Raw genomic sequence first — 24,017 nt, forward strand, 5'->3', positions numbered from 1 at the left:
ACAGACACACAAAAAAGGTGCTCAACATCACTAATCACCAGGGAGATGTAAATCAAAACCACAATACGCAACTGATAAATTATTGAACACTACATCTGAAACTAATGATGTACCATATGTTGGCTAATTGAACTTAAAAAATGGGGCGAGTAACCCTGAAATTTGTATGGAACCAGAAAAGACCCTGAATAGCCAGAGGAATGTTGAAAAAGAAAAGCAAAGCTGGTAGCATCACAATTCCGGACTTCCAGCTCTATTACAAAGCTATAATCAGCAAGACAGTATGGTACTGGCACAAAAACAGACACATAGATCAATGGAACAGAATAGAGAGCCCAGAAATGGACCCTCAACTCTATGGTCAACTCATCTTCGACAAAGCAGGAAAGAATGTCCAATGGAAAAAACAGTGTCTTCAACAAATGGTGTTGGGAAAATTGGACAGCCACATGCCAAGAATGAAACTGGACCATTTCCAAAATAGACTCCAAATGGTTGAAAGACCTAAATGTGAGACAGGAGTCCATCAAAATCCTAGAGAACACAGGCAGCAACCTCTTCGACCTCAGCCACAGCAACTTCTTCCTAGAAAGATGGCCAAAGGCAAGGGAAGCAAGGGCAAAAATGAACTATTGGGACTTCATCAAGATAAAAAGCTTTTATGGTGATTAACATAACAATAGAAAAATTTTAAAAAAAGATAAAAAGCTTTTGCACAGCAAAGGAAACAGTCAACAAAACCAAAAGGCAACCGTCAAAATGGGAGAAGATATTTGCAAATGACGTGTCAGATAAAGGGCTAGTATCCAAAATCTATAAAGAACTTAAACAAACTCAACACCCAAAGAACAAATAGTCCAATCAAGAAATGGGCAGAAGACATGAACAGACATTTCTTTTTTTTTTTTTTAAAGATTTATTTATTTGAGAGAGTGAGAATGAGAGAGAGAGAGCACATGAGAGGGGGGGAGGGTCAGAGGGAGAAGCAGGCTCCCCGCCGAGCAGGGAGCCCGATGCGGGACTTGATCCTGGGACTCCGGGATCATGACCTGAGCCGAAGGCAGTCGCTTAACCAACTGAGCCACCCAGGCGCCCATGAACAGACATTTCTGCAAAGAAGACATCCAAATGGCCAACAGACACATGGAAAAGTGCTCAACATCGCTCGGCATCAGGGAAATCCAAATCAAAACCTCACTGAGATACCTCCTCACACCAGTCGGAATGGCTAAAATTAACAAGTCAGGAAACGACAGATGTTGGCGGGGATGCAGAGAATGGGGAACCCTCGTACACTGTTGGTGGGAATGCAAAATGGGGCAGCCACCCTGGAAAATAGTACGGAGGTTCCTCAAAAAGTTGAAAATAGAGCTACTGTACGACCCAGCAATTGCACTACTGGATATTTACCCCAAAGATACAAATGTAGTCACCCGAAGGGGTACGTGCACCCCAGTGTTTATAGCAGCAATGTCCACAATAGCCAAACTGTGGAAAGAGCCCAGGTGTCCATCAACAGATGAATGGATAAAGAAGACGTGGTATATATATATATATATATATATATATATATATATATATGCAATGGAATATTATGCAGCCATCAAAAAACCCCGAAATCTTGCCATTTGCAACGACGTGGATGGAACTAGAGGGTATTATGCTAAACGAAATAAGTCAATCAGAGAAAGACAAGTATCATATTATCTCACTGATATGAGGAATTCTTAATCTCAGGAAACAAACTGAGGGTTACTGGAGGGTAGGGGGGTGGGAGGGATGGGGTGGCTGGGTGACGGACATTGGGGAAGGTGTGTGCCATGGTGAGCGCTGTGAATTGTGTAAGACTGATGAATCACAGAGCTGTACCTCTGAAACAAATAATACATTATATGTTATTTAAAAAAAAGTAGGAAGGGAAAAATGAACAGGGGGAAATCAGAGGGGGAGGTGAACCATGAGAGACTATGGACTCTGAGAAACAAACTGAGGGTTCTAGAGGGGAGGAGGTGGGTGGATGGGTTAGCCTGGTGATGGGTATTAAAGAGGGCACATGTTGCATGGAGCACTGGGTGTTATACGCAAACAGTGAATCATGGAACACTACATCAAAAACTAATGATATAATGTATGGTGATTAACATAACATAATAAAATAAGATTTAAAAAGCAAAAAAATAAAATAATAAAATATATATGCCTTCAAAAGGAAAAAAAACACAATGAGATATACCTTGTACCTGTCAGAATGGCAAATCAAAAAGATAGGAAATAACAAGTGGTGGTGAGAATGTGGAGAAAAAGGAACCCTGTGATATTTTTTTAGTAAGCAATTTTGAATATCCACTTGCTACAGTTACTAGGGATTGAAACATAAAAAAGAATAAAAACAAAAAACTGCCAGGGAAGTTTCACTCAGAGGTGATATTTTCTCTGGGTCTTGAAAGACAGGTAAATGTTCATCAGGTAGAGGGATAGGGAAAAGAAATCCTTGTCCTAAGAAACACAATGAACAATGTGTCTGCAGTGGAAAAATACATGGTGAATCAACGAAATGGTGATTAGAAACCACACCCATCTTGCATAATGCATACTCTTACAGAGCTATTCATTTCTCCTGTTGTTGAGAAAGCTATTTGGTCCTCCAGTTTTCTACCTGCTATTTTTACTTGAAATCTATTTGAGATATAGTATTATATGAATTTAAGGTGTACAAAACCTTAATTTGACACATTTATGTATTTTTACATTACTGTTGTAGCAATAGTGCCTCTCTCATGTCACATAATTATTTTTTTGTGGTGGGAATAAAGATTTTAGTCTCTCAGCGTATTAGATGATTATAATGTTATCTGTATTCACTGTGCTATGCATTAGCTCTCCAGGACTTACATGTCTACTAATTGCAAGTTTGTACCCTTAAATAAAACGTCTCCTATTCTACCAACCCCAGCTTCTGATAGTCACCATTTTACTCTTTTTACTAGTTTGTTTTTTTAGACTCCATATATAAATGATACCATATAGATCTTCTAATCTCTGTCTTTGTAAGTGGTCTCTCTCTTCACAGCAAAATGGACACTGAAGTATTTGTCTAAAGGTTTTTTACCTTTATTATTTTAACATTATTAATTTTTATTAATGGTAATATTTTAATAGCATTTAATAATTCTTAAGACAGCTATTAAAATTTTATTCTGCAACAGTAGTATCTGTGAAGAAAATACTGGATATAAAGAGAATATAAGACTTTGAGATATTCATGATCTAATTGTGGGGCTCGAAGGTGGGGCAGACAGATGGGTCTATCTTATAAGGTGTTACTTTGCCCTTTTGTTCTCGGATCTGTTAACGGTATAAGGGCTTCTTTCAGCCAACCCTTAAATGCTAGTGAATGAATTCCTCTTCACCTCCTGTCCTTTTTCAAAATAATAATATAATTTCTTGTTCTTATTTTTATCATCTTGGTCATTAATTTATAGAATGGATCTACAATGCCCAATTACTATAAAGAAAAACCTCAGGAAAACTTAAAAATGAAATGTTGGGGACTGTTTTTTGATCCTGATACCCATAACTCAGTTGTCCTTAAAAATGCAGGTGGGAATAGCTGGTGTGCACTGTCCCTGGGTTTTGAACGTAGAGTCTGTTCATCTACTGTAATAGAATTCAGAGGTAATAGGGTTGGGATCTTAATTCAGGCACAAATGAGACATCAATATGGCAATGGAAGTGGATTACATAATTCATAATAAATCACTAAAAGGAAATGTGAACACCGTCTCACAGTATTTCCATTTGGTGGGTCAGAGTTTAAAGAATTAAGCTATAACTAGAGAATTTAATTACTGTTCAAAAGGCTGCTGCTTTGCCTCAGGATGGCTCTTGCCGGTTTCTGGCTGCTGATTTTCTCAATGTTCTGCCTGGAAGCCTTAGTTAAAATGGGATTATTTACAATTACTAGATATTTTAAAATACACTTTTGTTGATTGCATCAGATAAATATGAAGAATAAAATAAAAATGTTTACTAATTCTGCCACCTATATTTCGATACATACCCTTACAGCTTCTTTCAGTGCAAACACACACACACACATTTATTCATATGTATTTAATATCTCTTATTAATGTTTCTGTTAACCAAACCCGGTATAATACCATTTAAAATATAGAATTCTCATTTGCTACACTTAAAATGTGTGGCTATAATTTTACATAATTTTAATAGACACGATTTTTAATGTAACATCACTTCCTATTGGCTTTTTTCCTGACAAAGTTGCCACGTGAGATCTATTTTACTTGCTTCATTAGATCTAGTGCCATTCTAGGTGCAGTTTTCATTCTTCAGACAACTGTTTGTTAATATACTACATTAGTAATGACTTCCCAGTGCAGTACAATTACTTGGGCAAGGGCTTCTTTCTTCCCATCGAATTCAGACTTTATGGACTTTATGAAATTCATGGACATCTCTCAATGTAAAGCAACTTTTCTCAGAATGTGTTAAACTCTGATAACTTGGCTAAGGCCTGGGTTTTATTTTTGTTTTGTTACTTTGTTTTTTTGTTTTGTTTTTTGCTTTAATCATTGGAGATATATTGGACTTTCCCCAGGAAACTCTAAATCTAAAAATATTTGCATTGAGACCATTTGCAAAGTTGGAATAAATAATTACAAAGAAATTAGTCGTTTGAATGGCTTCCAAAAAAAAAAAAAATTGGCCCAGTAGCGATTGGCTCTATAGAGATACGGTGCCTGTGATTTAAAAACAAAACATAGACACACACAAAAATCCTGAGTCAGAGGGGGAAATGTTTTCCTTCAATTTAGGAAGAAATAAAATATATTCTTATGGAAACAAAACCAGTCTTTAACAATTAAAAAAACATAAAATTAGACATATGAACCATCCTTTAAGAAGGGAATTTTTTTAAAAGGAAAACTACAAAGCAATGGCTCTAACAATATTTATTTTATTTATCAAGAGTTTGTGTAGTAAAATATCTTTTTCTCTACTGATTAAAAAAAAAAAAAAGCCAAATTCACAAACTGGTAAACTAAACCAGAAGTCTTGGTTAGCTAATTAACCAGGTTGGATATGGTCTAGTAGAGGAGGATTTAATGGGGCTACATTTTTTTTTCTATTATATGTGACGGATTTTTTTTTTATATGTAAGGATATTTCTCTTGCTGTCAAGTTTTGTTTCCTATGTGAGCCTATCATTTCCCACCTGAAATGCAAAACTTTGTGTTTTCATAAAAGTCAGAGTTTATGAAACACATGTTAAATAGTTAAGAAGTGACCTAAAACACATCGGGTGTAAAAAATAGTAACAGCTCATAAATTAAATGTTTTAAATTATTTTGTATATAATCAAGCAAAATGAACTTTGAGGTTTATTTACCTATTTGATTTTATTAGAATTTCATTCACTTTCACATTAAGCCACAGATCTAGATTAATAAAAAGCAGTTGATTTCATTCAACAAGAATTCCAGGTATAGGCATTTGAGGGCCAGTAAAGTAACTAAATTATTCCATCAAAGAACAAAGCTTATTCCACTTACCTGTTCTAACATCTTTAGTGAAAGCTGTTCTGTATCCATATTCCAGAATAATAAAAGAGGAAAACGTAACAGAGAAGACCAGAAGACTTTGGCTTATATCTAATTGGCAGAACTATGTTAAGTGGTCCTCTCCAATTACAAGGAAGGCTGAGATACTGCATAAAAGTAGAAAAGGAAAAGGAGGGGTTGAAAGGTTGTCGAGTAAATACATTTATAGTGTCGGCTACCTTCCACCTCGCTGACTATTCAACGTTTATATACAACCTTTCTATCTCTATATTTAATTTAAATAAAATGAATTCATCCTATCCCTTCCGAGGTAGGTAATACCAAAATTTTATACAGTTAGTGCATTTAGCTTGAAGTCTGTGATCTTTGGGTAGTCTCTGCATCTGCTCTAGGTTTGGTTCCTTGTGATCCTGGGATTTATTAATTAAAGGCATGTCATCTTCCTCCAAAATTCCCAATGTAGTATTGTGATGAGAGAAGAAGATGGGGTAACAACAATTTAAAAGCCTCATTCAATAACAGGGAAGTGGGAAAGACATGACCATTGTTGGTACCTTAGCAAATATAGAATCCTACTGGACACCTGTAGATACCTACTAGACACTCTGGGCTTTCTGATCCTAGCAGCAGGAGTAGTTACTTGGCTAACCAATCTGGCAGGCCCTTGTGCTTTCCAGATGAATTTCTTTTATCCATTTTCCTCCAAGTTATTGGTTCTACATCTGGGGAGACCTTCCTCACTCAATATGTCCATGTCCACACTCTAAGCAGGTACTCTGGAAAGTGCAAGCAAATGAAAGAGGGCTCTAAAAATAATTAAAAGGTACTCACTTCGCAGGACCTATACTAAAATCAGAAAAATACAGAGGAGATTAGCATGGCCCCTGCATGAGGATGACATACAAATTAGCGAAGCATTCCTTATTTGATGATGATGAGGATAGGAAGCAGCATAGGACTAAGGCATTTACAGGGCGCCTGGGTGGTTCAGTTGGTTAAGCGTCCAACTCTTGATTTTGGCTCAGGTCATGATCTCAGGGTTGTGAGATCGAGGCCCACACTGGGCTCACACACTGGGCCTGAAGCCTGCTTGGGATTCTCTCCCTCTCTCTCTCATTAAAAAAAAAAAAAGAAGAAGAAGAAGCATTTACTTTAAGTATAGCTGTAGCCCGCCTGAGGCACATTTGATAATACTCTTCCCTGGAAAATTTACCAAGATTCCAGGAGATGGGCTTCAAGACAATTTTATGAGTAACCACATGAACCTGCAAACTTCAACTCTTCACTGCCGGCTCCTCTGCTCTAATTTCTTTCTCTTGACCTAATGGTTGCTGCCTCAACCTCTGCAAAATAGTAAGCATGCCAAGGCGAGCATGAATGCAACACTGCTGATTTCATCTTTGCTACTAAATTCCCTTCATTGTCACTCAGAGACTTCCTGAAGGAAAGTGTTTGAAAAGCCCAGGGGCAACAATTTTATCTCTTTTTGAAGTTGCATTTAGAAACCCTTGCTTGTTACCTGTACATTACATTTTTTATATACAGAAGCAGCTGGCTTTTCTCAACCTTGTAGGGTTCCAAATTTATGATATCCTCAGTCAATTTATATTGCGGGACACAAGCAGAGTGAGCCTCTTTGGGCATAGCTGGGCCCCCTTGCATCTCTGCTTTCAAACTGTCTGGATTTAGTTTGAGTGCATCTCCGCTGTAGTGCATTTTTGATAGCAGCTGGACTTAATAAACATGTGGCAACATTCTAAATTTTATCCCAACCATTCACATCATAGAAAAGCTTTGCTTGGCATGTGCTCAGAGTCGCAAGGTATAGCAAGCAACAGTTTGACCTGTTGTTCTGCTATTGCACTTGGCAATGACTTGGCTTTCCAGGCTGAGGTCATGAAATCTTCGCTGGCTGCCCCCATCATGTCCTCCACAGTCAGTTCCACATAAGTCCTGGTATTGAAGTTCCCTCCATTTTTTCAAAGTTACTGCATCCGTCAATATTCTTAGTTGCAAACGAACTAGAGTTTGCTCTAATTAGTTTTAGGCAGAAACAGATTATTTCCTACACTGTTAGGTTGCTCAAGACTTTGAAAGGCAGAGGACCTGCCTTTGAAGACACTGTAGAGAAACTGTCCAATTCCATCACAAGGTTTCCCTGGAGAAAACAACATTGCCATCATTAATCAATATTTTTGCTCTGCAAGACTAAATACCAGAAACTTTACATCAAAATACTAAAGGCTCTGCCACGACTGTTGCCAAATGAGCAAATTCTCAGAATAGAACCACTGCTTCACTTTAATTTTGAGTTCAGATCTTACTTGAATGGAGGTCAAAATATCTGGGCCATTACTACAAAGGAAGCTAGGAATGTGAGTTATCTACCTTCAGTCTTGGGAAGAAGAGGAACATAAAGAGGAATGTAGCCAAAATGGAAGGAGAATGTTCAGAGAGTCTGAACACCCACATGTGATGATTCTTCACCACACTATCCTGAACTAAATCTCTGGTTTTATATGCATTGTAAAATCCACGTGGAATTTCCAGTATTTGCAATAGCAGTCCCACAATTGTCTTTACTCTGTGGAGATAAAAAATATAAGTTTCTGACAGCTTAAACTTGAAACATAATAGCAAACATTGTTTAAGTATTATTTACAAAAAGCTCTTTGGGAGAGAGAGAGTAGGAACTGGCATCTCTTTATTAGAAAAAAAACAGAACAAATGTTAGTAATAGAAGATGTTAATAATAGAGGAATCTGGCTGGGGGACATGCAGGGACTCTCTGTATTCTCTTTACACTTTTCTCTAAATCTGTAATCTAAATTTAAAGATTTACTTAATTAAGAAATGAAAAAAAATAGAATCAGTGAGAAATACAGAGATATTCAAATTCCCTTACCCAAAATCACAAGAATCAGGGCACATTGTTGATTATGTTTGTTCTGAATCCATTACTATCACATGCACTTTATTTTGACATTAAAGAAGGAAGAGTATGGTTGGTTGAATTATCTAACCTCACTAAGTCTCGTTCATGTCTGTACATTAATAAGGGCTCTGAAAATTACTGCTATGTGGGTGAATGAGTAGCTGGGTGTATGGGTGAGGGAATGGTAAACTCTTGATGGTACAATAACAAAAAATACAAACCAAATTAATGAAGAAAATAATGGAAATGTGAGCAGTCATTTGGAAGGTGTACTTCCATCTGGTACAGAGAAGTTATTTCTAACAGGAATTTGAAAAGAGATATTACAGTATTGTCTCTCTCTCCATTTGATAAATACACATACAGAAACACACAATGTGTATGTGTGCATATACAGTTATGAATTATGTACAAGGAAAAGTTATAATACATGTATACATATATCGTTATACTGTTTTATATGGATTACTATTTGTGTGTGTATATGCGTGTGTGTGTGTGTCTGTGTATCAAGCTAAAAATCTTTAAATTTATAACAAAAACTGGAGCCTCAAATACTTATTCTTACAAATGAGACAGTATATTTTGATTTTGTTAAATAATGGATTCTAGAAATATTTACCAATCTTTATGATCCAGAGTTTGCTGTTTATTGCACTTGTTATTTGCAGGTAAAAAAATTTTTACGTGTCTGTCTTCTAGGACCTACATGAACTCTGGTGGTTTATTTTATCAAAAGGTGACAAAAAAGGATTTATTTCTGTTTTTGTAATATTTTGCATTTTAAGTTTATGGCAATGATAATTTTGATTGATATTCTAAGTTTTCTTTCATTTTTCTAAGAATGACACAAATGAGCTGAGCACTGGGTTTTTTGTTTCTACATTGATTTTTTTATTTTTAATAGCAAAGAAATTAAAATCTGAGCTATTTTTAAAATAAATTTTGGGTTAAATGCTAAAAATTTCTCTCAGTATCCTCACTACTATACTTTCAGGTGTGTTATCTTTGGAATTCTGAATTAGATAGGAGACAGCTGTCCTGTCATCTATCCCAACCGCTCTCCTTGGTTTGAAAGTGGTTTTGTTTGCTGCAATGGATACAGCATAATTGATTAGTTATTTTTCCTTCCCCACTATTTCCACCATCGGAAATAGCTATCAAGATTGGAGAATTTCTTTGATATACATGATATTTCTAAGAATGACATTATTTTTCCTTCAAATATAATAAAGGGAATTTTTTTGGCAAAACTTTGTGGATTTTTTTAAAGATTTTATTTATTTATTTGACAGAGAGAGAGAGAGACAGTGAGATAGGGAACACAAGCAGGGAGAGCGGGAGAGGGAGAAGCAGGCTTCCCGCTGAGCAGGGAGCCCGATGCGGGGCTCGATCCCAGGACCCTGGGATCATGACCTGAGCCGAAGGCAGACGCTTAATGACTGAGCCACCCAGGTGCCCCAACTTTGTAGATTTTTTAATGAACATTTTGTGAATGCTAGATGCATGCCAGAAATTGTAAGAATAGAAATATTAATAAACCTATCTTACCTTCAAAAATAACTTATGAAATGACATTATATTAATGACTACTATAGATCAAACAAATGTCTGTCACTGTACTAACTGCTGTAAGATATTTCACTTAATTTCTATAAATATCTTCTAAGATAGGTATCCTTAACCCCATTTTATAGATAAACAGATTCATAGAGGCTAAGTCAGGTAGAAGTAGTGGTTCTTAAACCCTATCAGACCTAATGACCCCCTTTGTATAAAGTAATTTACAATGACTTTTTTATGCTGAAACAAAATAATATGTAATTTAATGTATCAATATAATTTAAAAAAATGAGCCTCATGTTCCAAAAGAAAAATAAATGTCTAATGTAATGTGTTCTAATACGTATTTTAACATATAAGAGTAAAATACAGCTGTCCTCAAATACGTAAGTAAGTAGTTACATGCTTACATGTTGGTAGAATTAGCATATATGTGACCATCTCCACTACAGACTGATACAAATACTTTGATTCAGATACTCTGAGCGATTTTGACATTGGTAGTATAATTTCTCAAAGTGAAAAACAGCTCTTGGTAAAGTTCTGAACAGCAACAACAACAATTTTCCTTTGGTTAGTGATTTAGACACTAGCTGTTTTCTAAAAAATTTCTATGTCTTAAAATACACAAAAGAGTTGGTGTTTATATGTATATGTAAAAAAAAATAAGTCTCAAACTGAGGTGATCTTCAATGCGTTTGGCATCTTTATTAATGCCTTTGCATCATTTCAAATCATACAGGCTGTCCAGTAGATGGTAAGGTGTCTAAATCCCAGGCCTACCCCACCTAATGCCACTAGTGCCCCTAAATGTTTATAGCAACCAGAAAAAAAAAAAAAGTCCCAGAAATTGCCAAAGTGCTCTATGTAGAAAGCTCTAGCATTACATAAAAATAGTGGGGCTTATTTCTCACATTGCCATGTTATACTGCAAGTTTTATTATTAAATGCACTGTATTATCTTGCCTCATAGGTTAATGGGAGAGAGAGAACTCTGTCAATTGTCCTTACGTATTTTTTATAAAAAAGATTTTATTTATTTGACAGAGAGAGAGAGTGAGAGAGGGAACACAAGCAGGGGGCGTGGGAGAGGGAGAAGTCCTCCCGCGGAGCAGAGAGCCAGATGCGCTGCTCCATCCCAGGACCCTGGGATCATAACCTGAGCCCAAGGCAGATGCCCAACGACTGAGCCACCCAGGCGCCCATGTCCTTAAGTATTTTTTATGCCGTGAGTCCATTTGGCAATCTGGTGAAAACCATGGACGCTTTTCAAAATCATTTATTTGTAAATTCCTAAGATAAAATATATAGAATTGAAAAAATCAATTATTTTGAAGAGTACTTTTAGTACAGTAAATGATAGTTACAGATAACATTACAAGTTTCATAACAATAGTAATGTTACATATAAATATCTTGGTTTTATTGGTGACAAAATCTTCCAGGTACTCATAATACAGCTGTGGTTTGTTGTTTATGTTCATAATTGAAGGAAAATAAAGGTGAAAGTATTTTATTATTTATTTTTTCAAGTTGTTTAAATTCTAGTTAACATACAATGTAATTTTAGTTTCAGGTGTAGAAGTTAGTGATTCATCAGTTGCATATAACACCCAGTGCTCATTGCATCACGAGCCCTCCTTAATGCCTATCACCCAGTTACCCCGTTCCCCCACCTACCTCCCCTCCAGCAAACCTTAGTTTGTTCTCTATAGTTGAGTCCATTTTCTGATTTGCCTCTCTTTTCTCCCCATGTGCATCTGTTTTTTTCCTTAAATTCCACATATGAATGAAATCATATATTGTCTTTCTCTGACTTATTTTGCTTGGGATAATACACTCTAGCTCAATCCCCATTGTTGCAGATGGAAAAACTTCATTCTTTTTTATGACTGAGTAATATTCCATTGTATATGTGCCACATCTCCTTTATCCATTCATCAGCCAATGGACATGTGGGCTCTTTTCATAATTTGGCTATTGTTGCTAATGCTGCTATGAGCATTAGGGTGCTGTGCCCCTTTGAATCAGCATTTTTTTTATCCTTTGGGTAAATACTTAGTAGTGCAATTGCTGGATCATAGGGTAGTTCTATCTTTTTTGTTTTTTGTTTTTTTCATTTTTTAATTTAAATTCAATTTAATTAACATATAGTGTATTATTAGCTTCAGGGGTAGAATTTAGTGATTCATCAGTTGCATATACCACCTAGTGCTCATTACTTCAAGTGCCCTCCTTAATGCCCACCACCCAATTACCCCATCCCCCCACCCATCTCCCCTCCAGCAACCCTCACTTTGTTCTCTGTAGTTAAGAGTGTCTTATGGTTTGCCTCCCTCACTTTTTTTTATCTTATTTTTCATTCTCTTCCCCTATGTTCATGTGTTTTGTTTCTTAAATTCCACATATGAGTGAAATTACATGGTATTTGTCTTTTTCTGACTGACTTATTTTGCTTAGCATAATACCCTTTAGTTCCAGCCATATCATTGCAAATAGCAAGATTTCATTCTTATTGATAGCTAAGTAATACTCCAGTGTGTGTGTGTGTGTGTGTGTGTGTGTGTGTGTGTATTAGATATATATACACACACCACATCTTTATCCATTCATCTGATGATGGACATCTGGGTTTTTCCATATTTTGGCTATTGTGGACATCGCTGCTATAAACATTGGGGTGTATGTGCCCCTTCAAATCACTTTGTTTGTATTCTTTGGATAAATACCTAGTAGTGCAATTGCTAGGTCATAAGATAGTTCTATTTTTAACTTTTTGAGGAACCTCCATATGTTTTCCAGAGTGGCTGCACCAGTTTGCATTCCCTCCAACATTGTAAGAAGGTTCCCTTATCTCTGCATCCTCGCTAACATCTGTTGTTTCCTGAGTTATTAATTTTAGCCATTCTGACTGGTGTGAGGTGGTATCTCATTGTGGTTTTGATTTGTATTTCCCTGATGTCAGATGATGTTGAGCATTTTTTCATGTGTCTGTTGCCCATTTGAATGTCTTCTTTAGAGAAATGTCTGTCTATGTCTTCTGCCCATTTCTTTTTTTTTTAGGCTTCAGGAAGTTTTTTTTAATTTTTTTATTGTTATGTTAATCACCATATATTACATCATTAGTTTTTGATGTAGTGTTCCATGATTCATTGTTTGTGCATAACACCCAGTGCTCCACGCAGAATGAGCCCTCTTTAATACCCATCACCAGGCTAACCCATCCCCCCACCCTCCTCCCCTCTAGAACCCTCAGTTTGTTTTTCAGAGTCTATCGTCTCTCATGGTTTGTCTCCCCGTCCGACTTACTCCCCTTCATTCTTCCCCTCCTGCTATCTTCTTCTTTCTCTTTTTTCTTAACATATGTTTCAGAAGTACAGATCTGTGATTCAACAGTCTTGCACAATTCACAGCGCTCACCATAGCACATACCCTCCCCAATGTCTATCACCCAGCCACCCCATCCCTCCCACCCCCCACCACTCCAGCAACACTCAGTTTGTTTCCTGAGATTAAGAATTCCTCATATCAGTGAGGTCATATGATACATGTCTTTCTCTGATTGACTTATTTCACTCAGCATAACACCCTCCAGTTCCATCCACGTCGTTGCAAATGGCAAGATCTCATTCCTTTTGATGTCTTCTGCCCATTTCTTAACTGGATTTTTTTTGGAGGGGTGAGTTTGGTAAATTCTTTATAGATTTTGGATACTAGCCCTTTATCTGATATGTCATTTGTGAATATCTTCTCCCATTCTGTAGGTTGCCTTTTAGTTTTGTGGATTGTTTCCTTTGCTGTGCAAAAGCTTTTCAGCTTGATGAAGTCCCAATAGTTCAGTTTTGCTTTTGTATCCCTTGCCTCTGGAGACCTTTCTAGCAAGAGGTTGCTGTGGCTGAGGTCAAAGAGGTTGCTGTCTGTGTTCTCCTCTAGGGTTTTGATGGATTCCTGTCTCCCATTTAGGTCTTTCATCCATTTTGAATTTTTTTGTGTATGGTTTAAGAAAGTATCCAGTTTCATTCTTCTGCATGTGCAATTGCTGAATCATAGGGTAGTTCTATTTTTAACTTTTTGAGGAACCTCCATACTGTTTTCCAGAGTGGCTACATGAGTTTGTATTCCCACCAACAGTGTAGAGGGTTCCCCTTTCTCCACTTCCTTGCTAATATCTGTTGTTTTCTGTGTTGTTAATTTTAGCCATTCTGACTGATGTGAAGTGATATCTCATGGTAGTTTTTATTTGTATTTCCTTGATGATGAGTGATGTCAAACATCTTTTCATGTGTCTGTTAGCCATCTGTATGTCTTCTTTGGAAAAATGTCTATTCATGTCTTCTGCCCATTGTTTAACTGGATTATTTGTTTTTGGGGTGTTGAGTTTTATAAGTTCTTTATGTATTTTTGATGTTTGGAATTTATCCACTGACCCCATGTTGAAGATCCTTATGCTAGAGTGAATGCATATGTAGAGCAAACTGGAGCTCATCATTGATCATCCTAACTGGCTCAATAGATACCAAAAAAAGTTAGAAAGAGCAGGTGATGACCCGATGCTTAAAGGATGATTGGTTGGCAGGCAGAGAAGCATAGGGAAGAGTGTATACAAAAGCCACAGGGTCAGGAAACACCATAATATGTGTCGGCAATGCTAACATTGTATGCGTGGGCTTCAACAAGAGTAAGTGGAGGAAACCTTGAAGTGAGAAATGGATTAAAGTGTGCAGTTTATTCCTAAAAACAGAGCGTTTTGCTCTAATTCTAATTGATTTAACAGTATCTTACATACTTACTGGGATCTTTAGTATTAAGTAGTGGCACATAACTGTGTTGTCATTTATACTCTGTGACATCCATAGCAGTAAAATTAGCTTTATATTGATGGTGCAGTATTTTCTGAGCATGGCTGTGTTTTTCTAGAAAACCACTGCAAATAGGAAATATATCAAAGAGAAAATACACTAAATATTTTTGACCCATATTTGATTATATTTAGTTCAGTTAAAGGAATTATGTTGGAATAGAATATGATTACCCCTTATTAACATTGCTTAACTAATGCAACATTTTTCAATATCCCTGACACCTGTAACATCCTGTAGATGGAATGGGTCAGTGGGAAATCTCATTTATTAGGTAACATACTATGCCTTTCTGGATTATATAGATTTAAAATGAGTTGCTAACATCAAATGCCATTTAGAGCATTACCAGTGGTTGTTAACTTATCCACATTTATTTTCAGTGAATGCCATAACTCCACAGATCGAATCAAAGTCAGAGTGTGGGATGAAGATGATGACATTAAATCCAGAGTCAAGCAACATTTCAAAAAGGAGTCAGATGATTTTTTGGGACAGACAATTGTAGAAGTGAGGACCCTGAGTGGAGAGATGGATGTCTGGTACAACTTAGGTGACTATTTTTTAAATTTACTTGAAAAACAGTTAAATAAACTTCAGAATATCTGTGGCCTGCATTATTCTCGTATAACTAAAAATAATCAGTGTGTTTCTACAACATTCTGCTGAAACATTTATTCAAATTCAGTATTATTGAAAGATGTTGGTAAATTTGAGATGAAAAGAGAAAGTCTTTCAAAAAATCTACTGGGTGTCTTTTAGGAGAAAAATATCCCATTCTTGATTTTTAATTCATAAATATAGCTTCAAAAACTTTGCTGAATGGATAGAAAAAAAAATAACCTATGACTTTATGCTGTTTGACTTACTTCCTTTTGGTTCCTTAGTGAAATTTTAGCAATAAAGGAAAAGTGTATTTTGGATATCTTTCGAATGATGATATAAAAGTAACGTTTCATTGGCAAAGCCATACATATGTGGACTTAGGTTTACTCTGCTGATAAAGATACTGAGAATATGTTTAGTTGGCATGACTTTTTAAATGAAACTTTATTATGGAACCAAGAATTAAATAAAGTTTTATTTTGACTTTTACACTAATTGGATAATAACCCAGAATCTTCAGTGCTGATTTAATAATAGCAAAAAATATATGGATCGGCTCAGTTTCTATTAAGGACATGATCCAAAATATCTTAAAAAAACAACAACATGTTTGCCTATAGCTGATACACAATGTTCCATTAGGTTAAGGTGTACACCATAGTGATTCAGCTTTGTATGTTATGCTGTGCTCATACAAGTGTAGCTACATTCCATCACCATGCGACACTGTTACAATATTATTGACTATATTCCCTGTGCTGTACATTTTATTCCCATCAATGATTTACTCATTCCATAACTGGAAGCCTGTTTCTCCCACTCCCCTTTACCTATTTTGCCCATTCCCCCACCCCCATTCACTCATGGGGAATCTAAAAGACAAAACAATGAATAAACAAAAAACAGAATCAGATCTATCAATAAAGAGAACAAACTGATGATTACCAAATGCAAAATTTTTTAGTCCTATCATCTAAAATGTTTTAATTAAAATTTTAAGGGCTGGTTAAGTCAAAGAAGTGTTTATACAGTCCCAGGATTACAAAGAGTTTCCATTCAGGTTATCAATATATTGTAGTAAATTAAAGAGAGCTTTTGGCTTTTTGAAAAACCCACATACTTCAAATAATGAAATATTTGACAAAGCAAAGGGATAAAGTTGTAGAATTAATGAAACTCTAAATAATACAATAATTTTAAAGAATGAAAGATATGTAACTTATCTGGATACAAATGATTCAAGCTAGACTAAGAACCCAATATCAAAATATATTTGAAAGAAATCTTCCTTAAAGAAAATTGGTGCTTTTACATTATTGATGCAATTTTTCAGTTATAGTGATCATCCTCCTGTGTCTTGTTTATACTATAAGACAGTTTTCTATATGAAAACGGAGATGTTAGGTAAAAGTAAACTTCAGGCCATTAGCTCTGTGCAATACTCACAAATTGTGTTGTAAAGTGGTTTGCTTATACATAGACTTTTTTTCTGTAGTAAGTTAGCATGTCCTTGAATTGAGGCAGTTAGAATCCAAAACAGAAATTCCTTAAGTCGTTCTTTTGAGAAAAGAACGATTCTTTTGATGTTCTTTGCCTCCTGTCACATGTTTTTTGATGTGGGTAAATTCAGTTTGCCAAGGAGCTTGAATGAGCTATTAGTAAAATCAGTAAAAATCGGCTATTCAGCTCTTATGCTGAAATGGTCCTTCCATGTATGGTGAGGAAAATATGCAACATAACAGGGAAATCTTTGCCTGTTCACCGTCAGTTTTTATATTTGTGCCCTCATTTACTGATATTGGGAGTTTTAGAGGAGAGAGAAGGAGGGAGGCTGGGAAGGACAGGTTTTAGATTTGTGTAAAATCCCTTAGTAGGTTCAATCCCCGTAAGTACCATATTTGTACTCTCTGGATAGTGATCATCCTTCATCACATAGGATTCATTCCACCATGTAGAGGAGGACTTGGCCAAAAGCCCTGGGCATCTAAGCAGAGCCTGTGTCCCATATGTCTCTGGGGATGATGATGGTTAAAATCAAAGAACCAGTAATGCTCCCTGGGACTTTGGACAGAAGTCTGTGACAGAAGGATTCCAGAATTTGCATTTCTTTTGGCCCCAGCAGAGAACTTTAACATTTGTTGAAAATCAACTATCTTCCAGCCAGTACGGAGAAACTCTCATGATTCTGGCACTCCTCAGGGAAGAATCTTCATAACATAATCACTCAAATATTAACAATGAAAAGTCAGCAGACATTCCACAGACCTCATGATTTAAATGTATCTTTTATGACTGTAAATACAGTCATGCTTAGGAAGAGAGTAAGTCTTTGCCACTTTCTCTGTCACTCTACCTCCTTGTGTTTTATTTGTGAAATGGGTCAGCTTGCCTCTTTTTATTTCATCTGTGAAGTAGATATCAAATGTAGGTCCCCTATGTACATTCAAACCCTAGGAATTTTGTGATTATGCTTTTTTTTTTCTCTTAAAGTTACTGATCAGGTCATATTGAACACACATACACATTATTTGACTGAATTGATTACACACTGATTCTGTCCCAATAAACAGTTAATCCAACACATTAGTAAACACAGGCCATAGACTGTATGTCTTTAGGAATCACTGATAAAACTATGAACAAATTTTTGTTAGAGCTTTGACTCATCCTTTCAAGCATAGAAAGAGAAATGAAAGCTTTTACATGGAATAGTTTTCTGGTTAATTGTATTTTTAAGTTATCTTGCTTTTAATTGCCCAAACAATGAATTTCATTGTAGAAACTGATCAAGTACACAGAAGTTTGTATCAGAATGGCAGAGTCTTCTGATTAAGCTTTTTGGTTTGAAGTATCTGTAATGTGGTTTGACACTTAGTGACATGATAGGCACATTATTTTAAATCATGTTTACCAGAATCATGATGGCTAGTTAATAATTAAACCTGATCTAGAAAAGTGGCTTTTAGCCATGTAAGCCTTTTTAAAGCTTTTGAGAATTTCTTTGAGCAATATGGTATTTTCAAAAATGACCAATTACTGTTTCACTTTATCAGAGAAACGGACAGATAAGTCAGCTGTGTCTGGGGCCATTCGATTGAAAATCAATGTGGAAATAAAAGGAGAGGAGAAGGTTGCCCCATACCATATACAATATACATGTTTACATGAGGTAAGTGAATTGAATTGTATTAATAATAAAACCTAGAAAAGAAATAGGTCTTTGTGGATCATATAACAAGATATTTGGCTTAAAAGTATAATTGAATTAGGTTTGTGCAAATTGAATTTGTTCCTGGAGTTTTGACCCTGTACTATGTACTATAGCATGTGAGGTGCTAGGGAATCATACAGCCTACGTCTTGCTCTCTGAAGAGTGGGCAGATGTCCTCAACTGAGAGTCAGAACAAACACATGAGGCAGGTATTAACAAACAAGGCAATAAGATGATAATAAGTAGACCAAAGAGGAAGAAAAATATCAAAAGCATTCATTAAAAAAAAAGTTATGACAAATATTTTGGAAGCATTAAACCTGCAGTATTTTAGTAATACAGGAGAGGGTCCAAATATGATTATTTTTGAGAACTCTGAGTTAGTGTTCAGATTTTATTAAAGATTGAGTTGGGAGTATTAGAAATACAAAAATGCTGATATTGCATCAGTGGTTTTTGGTAGTCATTGTAATAAGCAATGATTTTTTTTCTTTTTCTAGAATAACAAAGGGCTTCATACATATTGAACTATCCTCCATTTTAATTACTGATCCCACAAACATGTTGGGAATGGAAAGGATCAAAATTTCCTTACCACCCAGGGATAGTAGAGAATATACCTGCCCCAAAAGTAGGGCTTGGTGGGCTTAGAGGTTAGACTACCCAATCTGAATCCAAAGGGCAGAATCACCTCAGTGTAGAATACAGACACATAGTCTTTTTTTAAAAAAAATATTTTATTTATTTGACAGAGAGAGACACAGCGAGAGAGGGAACACAAGCAGAGGGAGTGGGAGAGGGAGAAGCAGACTTCCCGCCGAGCAGGGAGCCCGATGCGGGGCTCGATCCCAGAACCCTGGGATCATGACCTGAGCCGAAGACAGACGCTTAACGACTGAACCACCCAGGCGCCCCAGACACATAGTCTTTTGTTTCTGTTGGATGTTTTGCATCTAAGAGCTTAGAGCTGTCCCCAGAGCCTTTCTCTGATATAAATGACTCTTGTTCCGTGTATCAGAAAATAAGAGGTGAAGCTGAGGAAGGTACCTTTCCCCATGTTCAGAGAGGTGGAGAAGATAATACCTTCCTAAGGTAGAAAAAGATAACAGAATATTTGCTCTTTGCATATAATCTTTCCTAAATGTATCTATGAAAATTTATGTGTGGAATTATTTGCACTTCCATTTTACTAAAGAATGAATGGGGAACAGTATTTAAATCATTTACACTTACACATAATTAGATATGGGACCCAAGCTTAAGTTCCTGACTCCAATCTGGCCAGTGATATTACTCCTTTAAGAAAGGTGGTTCAGTTTTCAAATCAATAAATAGAAATCCCGAACTGGCAGGATGGAGAGCCAACTCTGGCCTTATAGTTTGGACAGAGAATATTTGGGATCAGAGGAACAACAGTATACTTTGCTTTTCAGAGTCCTTTTCTGCTAGTCCAAGAACCAAAAAGAATTAAATTCAAGAAAGGGTCCTCTAGTGACCCAGGCTGCATCCATGTAGCAGTTCCCAAACATGTTAAAAGCAAAAAGAAATTGTATATAGTGATTTTTACTTCATTACAGAATTCTCAAACATTCATTTTAACTTCAGTTCATAGCTTCTGACTCCTACCATTTCACAGTCAAAGCCCTTTATATACTAGAATTCTGTATTAACATAGCCAAAATCACAGTATTCATCCAGGGCCCTATAGTTTATTCAGAGCCCATGAGTGCAAAATATGTTCTAGCATGTAGAAATATTAACATACAAAAATTTATACTTCCTTCTACAATGAATTTTTACGTATGAAACATCTGAATCTTTGATTCTGTGTAGACATAGGCAGAAATAAAACCAATTTGCATAAATATGAGATGAGTTAGGATAAAAATCCAATATATTCCTATTGCTTCTATATGCTGATGAAACATTAGATGCAATCACAATGCAAATATAAATTACTGAGAGTTACAGTTACATATTTCTGGCCTATTCTGAGGAATTACTGAACAATTGAAAACCACTTACTTTTAGAATCTCTTCCATTACTTGACTGAAGTGAAGTCTAATGGTGGAGTGAAAATCCCAGAGGTCAAAGGGGTGGAAGCCTGGAAGGTTTTCTTTGATGATGCTTCCCAAGAAATAGTCGATGAATTTGCCATGCGTTATGGGATTGAATCCATTTATCAAGCTATGACGTAAGTACTCTAAAACTCGTACAGTGCTTGAAAATCTCTGTTGAAATCTAAAGAAAAAGAAAAGCATTCATCTCCTTTCTTCTAATTCAAATGAAATTTTGATTACAAAGTCAATTACATTTGAATGTGCCCATTTGGTGCTGGCCACTCTCTCTCACAGCTATAAAGTGTTAAGGATTTGGTAATTTGCTACAACCATTTCTTCCCAAACCTTATTTTGTTCTCAGAGAGTGCTCCGTTGAGAAACAGCATTTGCAACACCTGGGAACTTGGAAAATGCAAATTCCCCACCCTACTCCAAACCTACTGAATCAGAAACTCTCAGAGTGGGGCCCAGTGATGTGTGTTTTAATAAGCCCTCTGGATGCTTCTTATAAGCTCTGAAGTTTGAGAACCAATGCCTTATTTGGTATCTGAGGAAACAAGCCTGATGATGGAAGTGCATCGTCCAACTTTACAGAGTCTGTTAGTGTCAGAGACACACATCCAGAGCCATGACACTGTCTTGACCCAAACAATAGGCTGCATATTCTTCCTTCCTGTATTTATAGTGGTGCTACTAGTTCAGCAAAACCAAGATTTATTGAGAACACATGTACTGCAGTAAATGTGGTTCTGCAGAAGTGACCTTTACTGAGGAGTTTTGGTAAGGGTTTAGAATTGTGTTATTCCTTGCCTACAGTTTACCTTTGAAACCTGGTCTAAGGATATAAATGCATCTTGTTCAGATATATACCATATATAATATGTAAACTATTTATGTACGTATATTAGAAAACTGTACTTTTATATTAAGGACCAGATCATATTTTCATGTCAACCAAATAGAAGCTGGCCCAGATAATCAGTCATTTTCAACCATCAGAATGATGGATGTGGATTGGACCAAAATCAATGCTCTTTTTCAAAGTTTACTATTCTTAGCATTTAATCACCAGTCATAAATCTAGAACATTCTATGTAAGACTACATTTAAAATTTTTTTTATCAATTGTATGTTTTTTTAGTCAACAGAATGTCCTAAATCTAAAAAATAAAGACTTACAGATTATGGAGGTGAAAAGGAACTTAGAGGTCATGCAATTGAACCTCTCTCCAGATCAGAAACCCTGTTGCTGCATCCATTACTGATGGTCATCATCCCTCCACTTGTGCACATACAGCAACACACTCCTTTTGAGGCAACCTATTTTGTAACTGGGCAGCCATAATGGAATCCTGTGACTGTCATCTGCTCTGTCCCATGTCATTGGCTATAATTCAGAATACCTCACACCAAATGGAGCACAATAAAAATGCAACTATGATTAATAGTCTAAAATAAACTATGTTAAAAAAGACAACAGTGAAGCAACAGCAATGAAAAGCCTGCTTCTGGAAAAAATATCAATAAAAGAAAGGATCAAGTTAAATTTATTCCAAAATATCTCTGTGAGCTGATGTCACATTACTTCTTTGCCATGTTTCCTATATTCTGAGAAGCATAATCATGTTAATATAGAAAAAGGGGAACTATGACAGTTTAAAAGAGGAAGATCATCCTTTATTCATTTTATCACTTGTATTTTTCTCTTACCTTTGACTTAAATAAATAGTAACAAGAAGGTATTTTTGGATACTTCTTTGGTATCAAGTGATCTGCATGTGAGCCCATAATTATGAAGGGTCACATAGTAAGTATTTTTAGCTTTGTGGGTCCTATAGTCTGTGTCACAACTGCTCCACTCTGCACTCCAGGTGCAAAAGCAGCCATAAATATTAAGTAAACAGTGGGCATGGCCATGTACTGATAAAACTTTATTTTAAAAACAAAAACTATGGGCTGGTTTTGGCAGTGGCCTTAGATTGCCAACTGCTGGTCTAAAGAGTGAAAGCAAGGCAGATAGGCATAAGGGAAAACATGTCTTCTTTTTTGGTAATAAATTGAGAAATGCACTTTGATGATAACAAAATACAGTAGATTATGTAGTTGACCCTTGAACACCAAGGGTTTGAACTGTTGTGGGTCTACTTACAGATTACAGATTTTTTTACAGTACTGTAAATGTATTTTTCTCTTCCTTATGATTTTCTTAATGCTTTCTCTTCTCTAGCTTATTCTAAGAATACATATAATATAACCCACAAAATATGTGTTTATGACTATTTATGTAAATAATATGTATGTCACAGTCAGTAGTATGCTCCTAGTTAAGTTTTTGGGGAGTCAAAAGTTATATGTGGATTTTTGACTGTGCAGAGGTCAGTGACCCTAACTAACCCCTGTATTGTTCAAGGATCAACTGTATCTACTTTTGGTTATACATTTGATTTGATACTGATGTTTTCATTTATTTATTTTTTATTTATTCATTTGAGAGAGAGCACACAACAGGGGGAGAGGCAGAGGGAGAGGTCTCAGGACCTGGAGATCATGACCTGAGGCTAAGGCAGACCCTTAACCACCTGAGCCACCCAGGTGCCCCCTGATATTGATATTTTTATCTATTAAATGTTTCTTTTAGCTTTGAGTACTGACCAAGATGGCCTTAACATTTCCCTCAACTTGATAAAATGTTAGACTTCTTATTTACCTCTAGGCCCCTGACCTCCCTCTCACCTTGGCCCTTACAAAATCCAGAAGTCTTAAACCCAGAGGTCCCTGACTTCCCTTTTCTTACAGCATTTACTTTAGAAAAATTATAATGGTAAATTCTTTGAGTTATAATTTTTTGAAAGCCTCTTACCAGTTTTACAACCCAGGACTAGCTTTCTCAAGGACCTGGCAGGCATCCCTTTCAAATGCAATCACCAAGGAGTTTAGACCCCTGTCTCCCAGTCTCTGTTGTGGGGTAGGAGCCTAATTTGGACAGGTACCTTGCTCCACATTGTAATACTATCTTGGGTCATGATTATAAGAGAAAGTTTATCTTTTTTGGGGGGGTAATGCCAATTAGCAAGCACAGGTGACTAGGATTCCCCCAACTCTAGCTCTTAAAAACTCCCATTCATCCCCCTTCCAATTCAGCCCTTAAAAATGTCCCCATCTGTTATGTCAGTGGACTTGAGGTTGGACTGAGTTCTGAT

At 36.3% G+C, this 24,017-nt stretch overlaps 1 protein-coding gene and 1 non-coding gene across 4 annotated transcripts in view; both read left to right on the forward strand.

Annotated features, from left to right (window-relative positions):
- Positions 1 to 24,017, forward strand: part of UNC13C (unc-13 homolog C) — a 601,702-nt gene that overhangs the window by 253,724 nt on the left and 323,961 nt on the right. For all 3 annotated transcript variants that reach the window (XM_028100275.2, XM_088025127.1, XM_028100274.2), the window contains 3 exons: positions 15,323 to 15,492; positions 18,599 to 18,714; positions 20,788 to 20,951. In XM_028100275.2, the coding sequence (XP_027956076.2) occupies positions 15,323 to 15,492; positions 18,599 to 18,714; positions 20,788 to 20,951 (450 nt within the window). The remainder of the gene's footprint in view (positions 1 to 15,322; positions 15,493 to 18,598; positions 18,715 to 20,787; positions 20,952 to 24,017) is intronic.
- On the forward strand, positions 6,406 to 6,511 carry LOC114206596 (U6 spliceosomal RNA). The gene has a single exon (XR_003608681.2). It is a non-coding gene; the product is annotated as a U6 spliceosomal RNA (small nuclear RNA).

This window comes from Eumetopias jubatus, unplaced genomic scaffold (assembly GCF_037043125.1).
Source record: "Eumetopias jubatus isolate StellerSeaLion01/CBP00866 unplaced genomic scaffold, mEumJub1_p1.0 scaffold_7, whole genome shotgun sequence".
Taxonomy (NCBI): domain Eukaryota; kingdom Metazoa; phylum Chordata; class Mammalia; order Carnivora; family Otariidae; genus Eumetopias; species Eumetopias jubatus.